The 15,819-nt window shown below is 40.7% G+C and overlaps 1 protein-coding gene across 2 annotated transcripts in view; it reads right to left on the reverse strand.

Moving 5' to 3' along the window:
• Positions 1 to 507: 507 nt before the first annotated feature.
• cdh11 (cadherin 11) overlaps positions 508 to 15,819 on the reverse strand; it is an 81,629-nt gene continuing 66,317 nt past the window's right edge. For both annotated transcript variants that reach the window (XM_022752832.1, XM_022752833.1), the window contains exons 8-16: positions 15,341 to 15,528; positions 9,676 to 9,789; positions 9,382 to 9,521; positions 8,820 to 8,956; positions 6,712 to 6,833; positions 6,385 to 6,502; positions 4,287 to 4,538; positions 3,822 to 3,973; positions 508 to 3,479 (exon numbers count right to left, since the gene is read on the reverse strand). In XM_022752832.1, coding sequence (XP_022608553.1) covers positions 3,114 to 3,479; positions 3,822 to 3,973; positions 4,287 to 4,538; positions 6,385 to 6,502; positions 6,712 to 6,833; positions 8,820 to 8,956; positions 9,382 to 9,521; positions 9,676 to 9,789; positions 15,341 to 15,528 — 1,589 coding nt within the window. In that variant the 3' untranslated portion in view covers positions 508 to 3,113. The remainder of the gene's footprint in view (positions 3,480 to 3,821; positions 3,974 to 4,286; positions 4,539 to 6,384; positions 6,503 to 6,711; positions 6,834 to 8,819; positions 8,957 to 9,381; positions 9,522 to 9,675; positions 9,790 to 15,340; positions 15,529 to 15,819) is intronic.

The following is a 15,819-nucleotide window of genomic DNA, read 5'->3' on the forward strand; positions in this document are numbered from 1 at the left end:
CAAACATAAGTGCACAGCAGTTAATAATATGACACAGGAATTCACACACCAGAGGTGATGGCAATTATTTTAACTCTTGTTGTAAGAAATTAGTTTCAAAATAATCAACTATAAATATGCACTTGCATGTATTTGATTGGTCGCTGCAGCCCCATGTGGATGACCCTGTGTTGTGTTTCAGCACCAAAGTCAGGTTTGGGTCAGTGTTGCAGGGCTGAAGTTGGTGTTAATGAGGATTTAGGCCTGTTTGCATTATCTGTCATTTCCTTTCATTACCAAACTATCCCATGTGCAAGATGACTGAAGTGAAGTCAGATTTAAATGGTTTTGATTGAACCTGTTCCACAGGTGACAGACTGCCATTTGTTTTGTTTTACTCATGCCATATATGGATCCCAAGTAGACCATCTGACTCCCACTACATCGGCTAATGGTTTTCCTCTCAGTAAAATATAAGCAACGTAATCGCCAAAGCTAACACAAAGCTTACTTCCACACACAGTTCAATATCATTTTATAAAAAGAGCATTTATTTCAAAGTTTTTTTTTCGCTTCGGAGATTGAAGCACATAGTAAAGCAACAGTACAATGTTCAGAAAATATAAGTGTGATGCTGTAACATTTTTTTAATCTTATCTTCTTAACATGTTTTTGTTGTAATACTGGAATATTCTGCATGTATACTAAAATAAGAACTTTTAAAATTGTACAAATCGGTACCATAAAACTTGACAGAGAATAAAAACGAGGCGTTCTCTCACTGCAACAAACACAGATTGCTAGTTTTCCTCTTGAACAGGGAGAAAGAACGACAAAACGCCAAATAATGGAAAAAAAAAAAAAACAAAGCAAAAAAATCAAAAGAAAGACAGGTTGTATTCACACAGGCATAAACCAAAGCTGATGTTAAACTTTTGGCAGTAAATTTCTTATAGCTGTCCAAAGTTAAAATCGAATACCATGTAGTCTCTCCATGTTTTGACAACCATAAGAACAAATCTGAGCTACAAAAAGTTAAACATAATTTGGTGCCTGTGTAGCTGCAGCCAAAGAAAGAACAATTATTGTCATAATAATGATAATAATAATAATAAAAAAACAACAATAATAACCATAATAATATAATAACATTAAAAAAGATTGAACAAGAACCTACACGCTTAAAAAGGATGTTCTGGTTTCAGCCTCTTTGTATATGTGGCTCAGAAAACACACCTTGTGCTATTTTCCAATGTGCACATTTTATGTTTTAAGGACCAGTGTGTAGGATTTAGTGGCATCTAGGGATGAAGTTACAGACTACAGCCAACTGAATACCCCTTCCTTCACCCCACCTTTTCCAAGTGTGTAGAAGAACCTATGGTCGTCTTCAGGTAAAGTAAAAAGACCCTCTCTAGAGCCAGTGTTTTTGGGCTACTGTAAAACTTGGTGGTGCAACATGGAGGGCTCCGTGGCAGAGGACCTGCTCCCTGTGTAGATATGAAGCGCTTATTCTAAGCTAAGGAAAACACAACAATTCTTAGTTTCAGGTGACTATAAACTCCTAAACATAATTATGAATAATTATTTACTTCTGCCAACAGAGGTAAATCCTACACACTGGTCCTTTTTAAAAAAGCAACACATGTTGATACAACAGATGTTGCTGCCAACATAGCTGGTGTTGGGAAAAAACACAATGCACATTTACTTGGACTACATTTACCGTGCTAGCAGAAACAGTACATTCTATTTTAAGAGTGCTTGAGGCGCAAGTTGGATCCTCAAAGTGATTTATCACATGTCTGCACATTGCTCTGTACATACCTAACATGGAGAATAGTTTGCTTTCTGAATATACTTTTCAAGTTACAAAAAGAAACAAAAAGAGAAAAAAAGAGAATGCACTGCGTTGCAAGAGTGTCCATTAAGTTTAAGGCGATTTTTAGAGCTCACAGGTTTTTACTCATTGTGATTGATCATCATTGGTGGACTCCAAATGAGGAAGTGATCATTCATTGGTGGACTTGGTATGGGAAGTGATTGTTGATGGGAGGAATGGGAACACAGGGGCGTGGATGGGGACGGGGCGTCATGTCTTCTTTGCAGTGAAGAATGAAAACAAGAATCATCCACAGTTTTAAAATTGAATCCATGTTTAGTTTGTCTCTTTTTGGGAGTACAAAAAATGGTATTTGAGTAGCATTTTCACAGATACTCAATCCTCATGTGTTTGTCTGTGTGTAGCTACTGAAGCTAGCGGTCTCTATTGTTACTCTTGTTGTGTTTACCCCTGGAGTTGTTGTTTATTTATTATAAGGCCACCATACTGTGAAGATGCTGTGAGCATCTTCAAAGTATCAACAACCCAGAGTCTGTCACGCCATCTAAACCACAGTACCTGCTGAATTCTGCACACACAACAACAAATGTGAAAAAAGCGTTTTGTTTCAACTGTTTGACCCTACTGACACATTGTGACCTTCCATATCTTTTTCATAAAATCAGGCAGTTGCTGTATCCCACACTAACTTTTTTCTTTTAACTTACTTTAATTTGCTCTCTCTTCCTCTCTTTCTAGTACGTCTTTTACATACATCACAAAGAGAGCTACTATGACCTGTTAAGACCACTGGGACCTGTTACGGGAATAAAATCTCTCTCAGGTACCACCGAGGAAGTAGGTGAATCCAGTCCACAAAAGTATATAGAACCTCTAATAAACTAAACAGTTTGCTATAAGCAAGTCATTTTGATCATACAGCAACATTTTTTCCCAGCAATTTACTTCCAAACAGACAAATGGTTGACATAACAAATCTCCCAGCCCTACAATGCTCAAGTCTGTAGAAATAGAGAGAGGGAAAGAGATATAGGAGGGAAAGGAGAGACTGGGAAAAACTGGGAGCGGTTTGAGTCCAAGCGTTCATTATGTGTTCATTAACAAATCTTCTTGGTGGACCAGGGAGGTGCCAGGGAAGGAAGAGCTGTTAACGTTTGTTGACAAATTGGCATGAATTGATCGGTTGGTAGTTGGTAACAATTGGGAACTGGGGAGTGTTAACCCTCAGTTAACAAAACCTCATGGAATCAATAAATCAGAAATCAGGGGCGTCCACTCAGCAAGACCACTGTTAAGAGTCTTCACCATCATCACCATCATTAATGGAGCAGTCTTTGGTCCCATACAAATCTGCCAGCTTCTTAAACCTCGGCCCCCAACTCTGCAGATAGTCATAATCCAAGTCAGACTCTGTTGTGACAGACTCGAGGGAACTCAATGAGCCAGCCAATGATCCTCTGCCTTCATAGCCGTAGATCTGAATGGAGTCGTAGGGAGGTGCAGTCGGGTCGCTGTCAGCCTCTGCAATGCGAGTTTTGATGAAGTCATCGACATCAACACTGTTGGCTGCGGGACGGCCAATACCGGGCCTAAGGGGATACTGAAGCTCTGGTTTGATGTCCTTCCTTGGCAGGAAACCATTGGCACCATCTGGGTTCTAAACAGTTAGAAAGAGAGCACCTTGCTTTAAAATCTGACAGTTAAGGCTGCAAAGAAAGTTTTATTGTAAAATAAATTTTGAATGTATTTGCTGGCAGAGTTGATCCATCATATTCAAATAATAATGAAAAAAGACAAAAGAAGAAGAATTTGAACAAAATTTAAATAGATTTGTAATTTGACTGTACATAAGCATTTACTATCAGCTGAAATTGACAGATACAAAACTGTGTTTTACCTGCCTGCAGTGAAGTTAGTGTACCTATTATCTCTTTCAACGAAAGTATTAAAACATTTAAAAATACTAAAATATTTACTGCCACCCTACCCCACTTCATACCTGCAGTGTAGCGATGTCGAAAGCCTCAGTGTCCTCCTCACCACCTCCTTCATCGTCATAAGTGATAATATTCTCTCTGATGTCCTCCTCCTCAAACACTATCAATGGCTCCTTCTTCTGACGCCGCAGTGCAACAAACAACACCACTATTGCTGCCAAAGAGAAACATACTATTTAAAAATCGTTCTGCATTTAGTAGTTACATTCTGATCCTCCCACAGTTTTTGTGAAAAAGTAGAAAAGTGAGCATTAGATAATTAGTATGCACTGTGGGAGTTACTGTAATTAGACCTTGGACAGTCTAATTGATATAATTATTGTATTGTGATATACACGTGCTATTTTAATTGCAGGTGGTTATCAACATCTCAGGGTCTCAAAGGTTCTCAGTTGTGTAGTGCTATGGATAAAATGCAGTGTAAACTTGTACTCATACACATTACAATTCAAATTTTAGCTCCTTACCCAGCAGAATGACAATACAGGCCAGTATAGCTATCAGTGCCCCAGTGCTGAGACCAGCAGGTAGGACGTAGGGCTCCACGTTACAGGAGAGGATGGTGTCTTTGCTGTCACAGGAACACACTCTGATGGTCAGGGTGTTGGTGCTGCTCATTGCAGGGAAGCCGTTGTCATTTATCTCGATGGGAAGGTAGTAAACATCTTGGGTCAGGCGACTGAATCCTTTACGGAGCACATAGATACTGGCTGTGCTGTCTGTGGAGACAGATAGACGTAGTTTGTAAACCGAAAGATGAGTAGGTAAATGATAGTAAAGTACTCTCTTAAAACTGCAGAAGGACAATGGGGAATATAAAAGAATGTAAGTAAGTACATACTGCTGAATTTCATCATCAGCTTGAACTTCATCACAGACTTGCATACATGTGCAAAAACCCACACAATGCTCTTTTTCTTCTTTTGCTTTCTCAGCAACTCACATGCACATTTTCCTTGTTTATCATTGTCCACACATACCCAGTGTCAACCACCCACACACAGAGACACATATATTTTACCCTAGAGCAAATGAGGTGTGACTTTTGTGATATGAAATTCAATAAAATAAAATTAATAGTGGGTGCATTCATCAGTTAAGGAGGAAGTTTAATCAAAAGCCATTGTTACTGCTTTTATGTCATGGGCTAGCAGCTGGCTTTTCCTCTACAATACCGTTTCAAACATACTTCTTTCTGACAGCCCTGTGATGATTTCTAATGTCACATAGGCTGTATAGCCAAGAAAGGATGGGCTGACTTACTTTGGAGGCATTTCACAAGCTTTAGAGCAGACATAGGTTCTTTCTGTTAAAGCGTTATATTGCTCTGATCAAAGCTACCAGATTCCATGGACAAAAACAGTAATCATACCTTGCAGAACATGGTGATTCCCAGCTATTGAGAACACAATAACTGCACTCTCTGCAAGGTTTACTGTACAGTAAAATGTCGACATTAATCATTTTTATTTATGTATACAATTTGAAATTAAAATGTTTGAACATGCAAAGAAACAAATTGTACATCACAAGTAAAATAAAGCACAGGTAAAAGGAAAAGAAGGATACATCAGTCACTTTTGAGTACAAACAAACCTCACAGGGGCTTAATAAAACTTTTCAAAAACAGTGAAGGTAGACCCCAGCCCTCTCTGTTACTGATGTCACTCTCATCTGTTGCTATCAGCCTCCTGCCAACACTGGTACTCCCTGACAGCTGTGTGTGTGTGTGTGTGTGTGTGTGTCTGTGCGTGCGTGTGTGTGTGTCTGTGCGTGCGTGTGTGTGTGTGTATTGCATGTGTGTGGATCTGAGGCATCTGAAGGTATTTGGACAGATGGAAAGAGTGACTCCCCATATATCTATGTCAGTCAGTCTGTCTGTCTAAATGGTATACAAAACTGTGTAGTGTATGGTGCTGTGCATCAGCACCATACACTACACAGTGTACACACTAACCCCAATATTGTTACAGTCCCCTCCAGGTCCCTCAAATCCTGTAATTTCCTCCCTGTTGATCATATGGATCTCAACTCAGTTAGCATTTCCACTTTTGTGTTCTTCTTCTCCTCAGTCTCTTACAACCACTTCTTCTTGGTCTATATTCTCTTTTCTCTTGCCCACCTCTTCCTCTTTCCCTCTCTCCCTCCCTGTCTCTCTCTCTCTCTCTCTTTCTCTCTCTCATTTTCTTTTTTTTAGTCTCCCAGTACTCACAAAACTTAATTCAATCAGTTGCCTCCCTAAGATGTATGTACAGACGGACAGGGACCCCGCTGCAATTAATACAGCCCGCAGGACATGTGTGTATTTGTGTGTGTATGTTGTGTGTGTATGTGTGTATGAGATAGAGAGAGAGAGATTCAGAGCACCTGCTGCTTTCTACAAGGTACTGTAAGCCTCCATCTGGTTATGCTTTGATCTAATCTGAGTGGAAGGGAGGGGGGAAAGAGACCACAGATGAAGAAACACGAAGATTGGCTGCTAGGAAAGGCTAGAAACTGAAAGTAAGTGAAAAGAAACAAAAGAAGTGGGAGACAAGAAAAAGTAATATTTTAAAGGTCATCTACCTCGGTTGTCTTTGAGAGAGAAGTTATGGTTGTGGGCGACTTCTGGAGCGAGGCTGAATGTGAAGTGTTGTCTGTGAGCCATCTCATCTTTGTCCACTGCACTTACTGTTTCAATAACCTAAACCACACACACATACACACAAACACATGGAAAAACAAATCAGAAAGGAAGACAGGAATTTTATATACTGGCTGTGGGTAAATTTTAGGTTTGTTTACCATAATCCTCCAAAATATATGCATATTTACATATTTGTATTACATTACACACACACACACACACACACACACACACACACACACACACACACACACACACGTACATACCTTCCCTGGCACAACTGTTTCACACATAAGGACTTCGTTGTTGGTAGCAAACTCTGGGGAGTTGTCATTCACGTCTTTCACTTTGATGTTAACACGCACTTTGGTGTCCTGGTGGTGGCCTCCTTTACGTAGACACACATGCATGCACACACACATACAGAGTATAAGGCAAAATCATCAGCATTCTGCTGCATACAATAATTTGTGTCAAAGTCATTAGAGACAAGATGTCAATGGTTCTTGAATGTGCGTGATTGCTGGTGTGTCTTTATTCAAATCCATTTTTGGCATTCGCCAAACACAAAGCGAACTGAATATTTTCCGGCAAGATTGCCTGTCAGTCAGTCAGCCACTCAGCCAGCCATTTGTTATTTTGATTTGCAAAATTACAGACATGAGTTTGTGAGACATCTGAATATCCAGTCAGACAGTCTGCCACTCAATTAGCTTGCTTTTACCAAAACCATTTTGATAATGCAAAAGTGATAAATGTCAGGTTATGCCTGCTGGAAGTTAAAATGAAGAAAAAATGGTGTGAATCAAACAGAATGTGATGTTTGAACAGCCACCATAGACACAAAAAGCAAATGTGAACTCTTGATTCATTCAGAATATTAACCAAGAAAGACTGAGAGAGAGAACAGCATATTTCTATATCTGTCCATTGATCTAAAAAAAAAAAAAAAAAAAAAATCTAAAAATCTACACTCTACTGCCTTGCATATTTGCAATTCTAGTCAGTATGATTTTTCCACTACCCTGTCATTACTAGGCATTTATTTAGCTTCCCAGGGCCTGATGGCGGTTACCATAGCCTGCAATGGTCCTAGCTTTGTGGGCGGCGTGCCTGTTTCCATCTGGCCGTCTGGCGTCTAGCACGCCACAGGGAAACCACGCGGCGCTTTGCTAGTTTGAGCCCCAACCACAGAATACCAGGGTGGGGCCTCTGTGGCTCGCTGGCTGGAGGGCTTGTGGGGCTGAAGCTGGGGAGAGAAAGCTCTAGAGGCCGTGTGGGTCAACTGGCATTCCCCTATTTTATCCCCTCAGTGTCTCTGAATTGTGAGCAAGAGTGTTTGCGGACATGATGGGCAGTTAAGAGTTTCAGTGTTGCCTCAACTGTAGCTTTTCACATCTCTTTCACTGCTTCAAGGTTTAGATAACTGCCTTTTGCATTACTGAGCAACCAAACCTCTGTGCTTTATGAATCTCAATCACAGTCATAAACAGTTACAGCAACAAGTGAATAGTTGAAATTTATCACACCTTAGTGGTGCCTTAACAGCTGCTTTTTACTTACTTACTTTTACTTTTTACTTTAATTAGTCACATGAAAATAAAAGAAGATGCCACATGGACAAACTTTACATTCATTGACCTTAGACACCAGACACTGAACACTAACTGGGGTAACAGCTGGATCCACTCAACAAAAATAATACCACCAAGCATTTACTGTATAGCAATCTGCATAAAGCCAATCCCTCCTGGCTGAAGCTGAATATATAATTAGTTTACCAAGATTCAGGCAGTTCTTCACTGACATTCGTAGCAAAAATGCTAACTATAGTCCAACCCGAAGGGAAAAAAAAATTAAAGACAGCATCTTGAATCCACTTAGTCTGTACATAAGATGTCATGGAGTATATCCAGCACTACAGAATGACAGGTTGGGCTCTGGATGCCAACAAATGTACAGCCTGGTGGCTATCTTGGATTTTTCCATCTGTTTGCTCATCTTTGACTTTGTCTTGCCATTCTATATCAGTGTATACTGTAGATTGGTTTAGCAGCACAAACCACACAACATCCACGATCAAATGCAGACAGACTTGTTTCTCTGTAACTGCTAACTAACTGCTCTCCTGGAATGGCTTAAATATCAGTAAATTAGTGCTGACAGCCTCATAGCTATTGTGTCACTTCAAATTCAAGCGCAGTAGATATGAGTGTGGAGACAGCAATGATTCCAAATACTTTTTCTTTTAGCTTGTACCATGATGGTAATGAGACGTATGTGTGTGTGACCCAGAGAAAGAACTGGGGAGAAACCTACAAACCCACACACATCACATTTGGTTGTTTGTCTGTCTATGAATATGCATACATACCTATCTCTGTGGCTGACACAGATATGTTGTGCCAGGCCTGTGCTTCTCTGTCCAGTGGTCTCGTTGTGGTAATCATACCGTCTTCTGAGTTAATGCTGAAGAACTGCTCGACATCTGTGTACCGAGGGATCATGTACCTATACAGAGAATTAACAGTTGTGAATGTGAATTACGACACATAAATGGCTTGTATTTTAAAACATTAGTTACTGTAATAATATCAATGAAAACTTAAGTGATATCCACAAAAACAAATAGCAGCTGCAAGACAGAGGGATCCTCACTTCTAAGTCCACAGTCTGGCTGTGCTTTTGTAATCCTATTTTGCATTCCTATTTACTCTGAAAACTTCTTTCTGTGTAATCTGTGCTTCTGAATGAAAATATGAGAGTAAAGCCAAGTTTCCCTGAGTCACACTGTTTGTTCAGTGTAGCTGAAGGAACACTATTTAATAGTTGTTTTTTATGGCACTGTTCCACGAGAGTTCACACTAGTGTTGAGATTCAAATTCTCCCACCACTACAAGCCTGATTTAGTGAACGTGTGTCTGTGTCTGTGCTACCTGACAGGGTTGTTGGCAACATCAGTGTCCTTGGCGTGGACTCGTCCCACCAGGGTGCCTTCAGGTGCATTCTCTTCTACCTCAAAAGTGTAACTGGGAGCTACAAACACAGGAGGCTCATCTGCATCCTCCACTGATATCTATACACACAAACATAAAAAAACACGCAGAATGGATAAAACGCTTGTGATGTTACAGATACAAGCTCTGTTTACTGTGCATGTACTCTTGCTCACAGTTAAACACATGCACATAACTATGCACACATTACAAACATATTTTAAATATATATACCTTTATTGTGGCTTCGTCCTTATAAGGCCCCCAAGCGAGGAACTGAGGGTCGACATGAGGGTTGGATCCTTCCACCTTCAAAGTGTAGGACCTTTTAGTTTCAAAGTCCACCGGCTGAGAGAGAGAGAGAGAGGGAGGGAGGGAGAGAGCATGCAAGTCACTTAACCAGTACATCTCAAATCAACATCCACCCATGTTTGATTAAATGTTAACTGTAAACACACACAATGGCAAGTCTTTTTGCTGTGTAATGGTATCTGAATGCTGAAGAAAATGCACTATTTATCTACTGCAGAGGTTGTGTTGACTTTGTGAAATGCAGTGAGTGACCAGTGCTGTATCCTTGTCTTCTGGCAGGGGGAGCTGTGGCTACATGAAAGAAAACTGGGATATTATCAGCTGTATTGACAACAGCAGTCAAAACCAGGGATAACCCAAATTCTGACTTTAATTTTTAGTTTGTATTGCATGATATTACATGATATGATATGAATATGTTGGACCTAAATGCATCACTGGCTGTTGTAATCATCAGATAAAAACAATACTGGTCTGTTTTAATGAGCCAGAATTAGGTTTGGGAGTTTGGGATACCATATGATAAAGGGACATGAGAGTGCTTTGGGTCACATGGTGTTGACATTTAAGTCCCAGATCATAAGAACAGCATGTGGACCGTTTTTTTTGTATTTAGTTTTAATTTATTACAAAATCCCTGGCATGGATTTTTAATATCCATGAGGTTCAATCCACTAATATTGAACAGAGCTATTCTCTTACTAAATGTTGGGAGAAAAACCACTGACTTGTAATGACCTTGATATTGAAGTGACTAGAGTGTTTTACTGTTCAATGCCAAAACTGCAAAACATCACACCTCATATTACATTTTCATTCAGTCATGAAAAAGTGGCACAATAATTACAAAGCGATGACCCTCAGCCAGATAGTCTATTCGGTACTGTCCTGACTTCTGTTCTTATGCACTGAGTGTGTACTGAGTATATACTACTGCAGGGAAAACTTTTAAGTCAACAAAGGTGTTGGCAGTCATTGTATAACAGCTATAATACCCAAGAGATGGTCCCTGCTCTGATTATGAGGACTTGAGCGTTGCCAACAGCACAATGCTGCGACTTACTCTCTAGGTCTGTGCCATCATAGCCATAATCACAGTAAATAATGCTCTTTTGGGTATCATTGCTGTATTATTAACCCAGATAATAACTACTTTCCCTCGCTAGTATTTTTCTAGCTGGTATGGGATGTTGGACTGGCAAAATCCCAGGAGCTAACTTAATCTTTTCATCTCCAGGCTACCATCACTTAATGAAATCCCAGTGGGAGGAGAGACGCCTCATAAGCCCTGTGTGAAGTGTTATAAAAGCAGCGTGAAACTACTACAGATTTATGAGGTTGACATATGAGATTTACCAGTGGTTACCGGTGATTAATATGGTCACAGAGACTACCAATACCAGATATTATAGATGGGGACTGCTGTTCGACAAGCTTTCGCACAATAATAGTGTCTTATCATTTATTGGAGGTGGGCAACCTGCTTATTATCGATAAAAGGTTTCAAACCTAATAATTACTGCAGTGAAAGGGTAAAGACCAAGGTGAAGGCCAGGATATTATATCATTGTTTCCTTTTGCTGTGGATGCTAGTATCAATCATCTGTGGGTAATACCTCAGCTTGCAGTTGGTCTTTAATCTATTCAGAACAGTTTTCAGTCAAAGGACTCAGTGCCAGAGTGACGTTTCCACTCTCAATGGATTGTTCCACTCTCATTCAGTCACAACAACATGCAGGTGTTTAACGTGTTGATGACAGGTACAATGCTAATAGGATAGATGTGACCCAGTTCTTTCATTTCCCCCTTTTTGTTACACTCCCTCTGTCTCTAGGTCTTTCCCTGTCTCCTTTGCCCTCTCTCTCTGTCTCTCTCTCTCTGTCTCTCTGTCTCTCTCTCTCACTCTTTCTCACAGTCTATAGATCCTCTCTCTCTCCATTCTCTCCCTCTTTGTGTAATCAGTGTGAGATAATGGTATTCACAATAATGCCTTCCTCTCTCTCTCTCTCTCTCTCTCTCTCTCTCTCTCTCTCTCCCCCTCCCTCTCTCTCTCTCTCTCTCTCTCTCTCTCTCTCTCACACGCACACACAGCTCCTTAATATTCTGTGGACTGCTTTCGTCAGGACACAGTTGAAAGAGAATAGCTGATTAAAGCTCATCCCTGTGTGTGTGTGTGTGTGTGTGTGTGTGTGTGTGTGTGTGTGTGTGTGTGTGTCTGTGTGTGTGTGAGACGGAGAGCGAGAGAATTGAGATTAGTGAAGGCTTCTCAATGCTGATTTGAAAGTGTGTTTATGTGTGACTCTGTATGTGTGTTTCTGTGTGTGTATCTAGTGTGTGTTTGGTTTTTGCGTGGCACTGCCTTCAGGGGGCAAAAGGTGTTGATTTCCCGAGAGAAGTATTAAGACACAATAATAACATACACACACACACCCTTGCATATACGCATACATAGACACACATCTGTTGAGATGCCATAATCAGTTTGATTGCAGCAAAAGTGGAGTTGCATGGTGTGAGTATTTGTCATTGTTTGCTCCTGAACGTGCTTACATACACACACACGCACACACACGCTCACACACACGCACACACACTTCAAATCAACATCAGACTATAAAGACTATTATTCCAAGTCATACAGGGATCAGTGTTTGAAGGATTGTTGTTTTGATAGCTCCTGGCGTCAATCAGTGGCCTTACACACAAGCCTACCTCCCCACACACACACACACACACACACACACACACACACACACACACACACAGTCACTTAGTTAGTGATAGTCAGTTCAGTGATACTGTTCATGTGTTGCTGTCAATTCTTTCCAGAAAGACTAAAGTGGAACTGAATGTCTCCATGTATATGTTACTTCATTTAGCTGAGCTTGCATACATGCAATTGAGTGTGTGTGTGTGTGTGTGTGTGTGTGTGTCAGTCAGACTGTTTTTACAATGAGGTCACAGTCCTGGCTAGCTTTAGCGATATTGAGTTGAGCATAAAATGTTTACACAAGCATTAAACATTTCTCAAGCACAGTTTTTTGGCTTTGACTGGGGTACACACACACACACACACACACACACACACGCACACACACACCTAAACAGTGCCACACTTGAGTATAATCGGTTGCTCTCATTATTTTGATTGGCGTGCCCTGCTTTGCTCATCTGTACATTTAGTCAATGGATTTTAACAACTTCTTTGAGGGATCTTCCTTGAATATCTAAACATTTAATTGTTCCCATGTGCTTTTTTTCCCCAGGGATATGGGAAATAGGGGAAGTGGAGGCAATTTGTATTTCAGGTTTTCCTCAGATCTGATTAAATTTGGAAATTCCCACCTGAGATCTGCCCAGCACAACCACATAGTTTTCTGTTGTTGGCTGATGCCTAAACTGTGGGTTAACTGCTTTGTTCCAGGACTCACAATTGTAGTTGTTGAGAAAAAAGAGAGAGCATTACTTATTATTATCATTCACTTATTTCCCTGCTCAGTTGCGGTGACACCAGTGGGAGGAGAGACCCCAACCCTGGCAGTCTTAATGCCATTCTCCAGTACGGAGCTACGAAGGAATCGCTCATGCAGACGGTTGTGAGAAAAAAGCATGAAACAGACTCATATCGATTGATTCAGAGATTTTCCCACCACATCAGTAAAAACGAGCTGTAGGTTAAGGCTGGCTGCTCTTTTGAGCAACGTCATTGCTGTCTGGACAAGTACTGCAACTTGCCATGAATGTCATCATACTTTCAAGCACATAATTACACATTTGAATGCCAAGTCTTTCACTGAAGGAAATGGTTTGGAAATTTGGGAAAAAAAGTGATCACCTCTGTGCGATTATGTGGGTTGAAAAGCAGAAAAACATAAAAGAGTTTACAAAATGTCATCTTTTACTATCTAGTATAACCATCCAAAAGACAATAAATAAGAGAATTTTCTAAGAAAGTTTTTAGTACATTCCATTCTTATTTTCCCTCACACATTGATAGGTTGGCTATGAATGCTATTATTTTTTAAATGAGAGGCTCAGAGGTCGGACACCCTAGGAGGGAAAAGCAGGCTACCACAGCTCACTGGAAGATTCAGCTCATAATCCTGACCTGCAGCCACACATACAACTGTGTGTGTGTGTGTGTGTGTGTGTGTGTGTGCGTGCATTAGAGAGACGCAGAGAGAGGGCGAGAAAGAGGGAGAAAAAGTAATTGTGTGTGCTCAGCTGGATCACTGAAAGCTTTAGGTACCGTGTGTGTGTGTGTGCGTGTTTTATTAGAATAAGAGACGGTGTGTGTGCGTGCATTAGAGAGACGCAGAGAGAGGGAGAGAAAGAGGGAGAAAAAGTAATTGTGTGTGCTGAGCTGGATCACTGAAAGCTTTAGTTACCGTGTGTGTGTGTGTGTGTGTGCGTGCGTGCACACGTGTGGGTTACAGTCATAGGGCAGAAGATGAGCTCTCTGGCCTATGGAAGCATGAAAGTTAATGCACTCTCACTCACACATGAAAGTCAGTGTTCATATCAAACACAATAGGAAACTGTGAGGGTGGTCAGGGAAGGGAACACAGAAAACCTTTCCACTGCTTCTACCCACTTTCCTCACTCCACTCACTCCTTTCTTTCTTTCTTTCTTTCTTTCTTTCTTTCTTTCTTTCTTTCTTTCTTTCTTTCTTTCTTTAACACACAAATATGGACACAGACTTAAATCTTGGCTGGCTGGGGCTCACACTAAACTGCTTTGTCCCTAGAAAAAGTGCCGTCTCAACTATATTTCTGTGCTGGCAAGTTGAAAAAGTGGGCGATGACGCACACATAGTTTCCATAAGAGCTAGCTGTTGAAACAGCCATATCAGCTAACAGTACTTTTGACCAACGTGCTTTACCAGAAACTGACACAATTAATTGAATGTTCTCTATACTGAATATTTATGACCAGAGGAACAACACCAACCAACGTCTCTACTTTTATTTTCTCCCTTTCCATTACGGAAAGTGAGAAAGAATCATCGTGAATAGTTATACACGAAATGTGAAAAAAAATGTGACAATGTGAAAGGGGTCAGTCGTAATAATGAACCTGCAAAGAATTATTACCTGAATCTGAAGCTACCCTTGGCTTTTCAGAGCTTTATAGTGAGTTACAGCTCATTGTTAAGCTGTTTAGCCCATAACTTTGCTGCTCTGGTTCATTCTCACTACTCTGATGGGGCTGTTTTTGGCTGCAGCAGGCAATCATTTTTAGCAAAAAAGCTCTAAATCCCTCTGTGCACTACCTGCTCACGGAACAGCTGGGTAGACAAAAGTTCGTGACTAACTGGGTAACATAGTGGAGTGTTTAGCTGCTAAAGAGCCAGATATTTCTTTCAGGAGCTAAAAGGAGGGTGACTATTGATGTTACACTCATCAGGTGGCCAGAAACACGACTCCAAATGATTGATAATGTAGCTGTTAAGTGTGTAAATAGGCAACTGTTTGTGAACAAGTTTGTCATATCAACTTATACGGTGATGATATGTCAATGCTGCTGTTCTACCAACAAATAGACCACAAAAAAAAAGGTTTCACGTCTCTTTCTTTTGTTCCTTACCTTCTTCAGTTTAATGACAGCCTCTCTGGTCTCAGAGTCAGTGGACAGTTCAAACATGCCTATTCCATCTCCATCTATTAAGCGGTAGTTCACCATTCCATTGTCTCCGAGGTCAGGGTCTTTTGCCTTAAGACGGCCCACCTCCTCTCCTGGCACTTTATCCTCTGATACAGACATAGGATACACACCTGGGAGAAAAATAAAGGCAGAAAATGTAGTGTGCTTTGGTTGGCTGGTTGGTGATGTTAGTATCAACTTATGGTCACAGCTTGCCTTGCTATTCAGCACTCTTTGGAGAGTCTTTAGACAATTCCTGGCTGGCTGCCAGTGTGTTTACTATCTGTGGTAGGGTCAGTTTTGGAGGGCAGAGAGGGATTAACATGAACTATTCCATCTGTCTCATATGGCCCAAAGGACATTAATATCCCCTATAGCGTCAGGTGTGTGTGTCTGAGGGAGTAGACACCTGGCTTGCAGAA

The sequence above is a fragment of the Seriola dumerili genome, unplaced genomic scaffold (genome assembly GCF_002260705.1).
Source record: "Seriola dumerili isolate Sdu_G_001 unplaced genomic scaffold, Sdu_1.0 BDQW01000187.1, whole genome shotgun sequence".
Taxonomy (NCBI): Eukaryota; Metazoa; Chordata; class Actinopteri; order Carangiformes; family Carangidae; genus Seriola; species Seriola dumerili.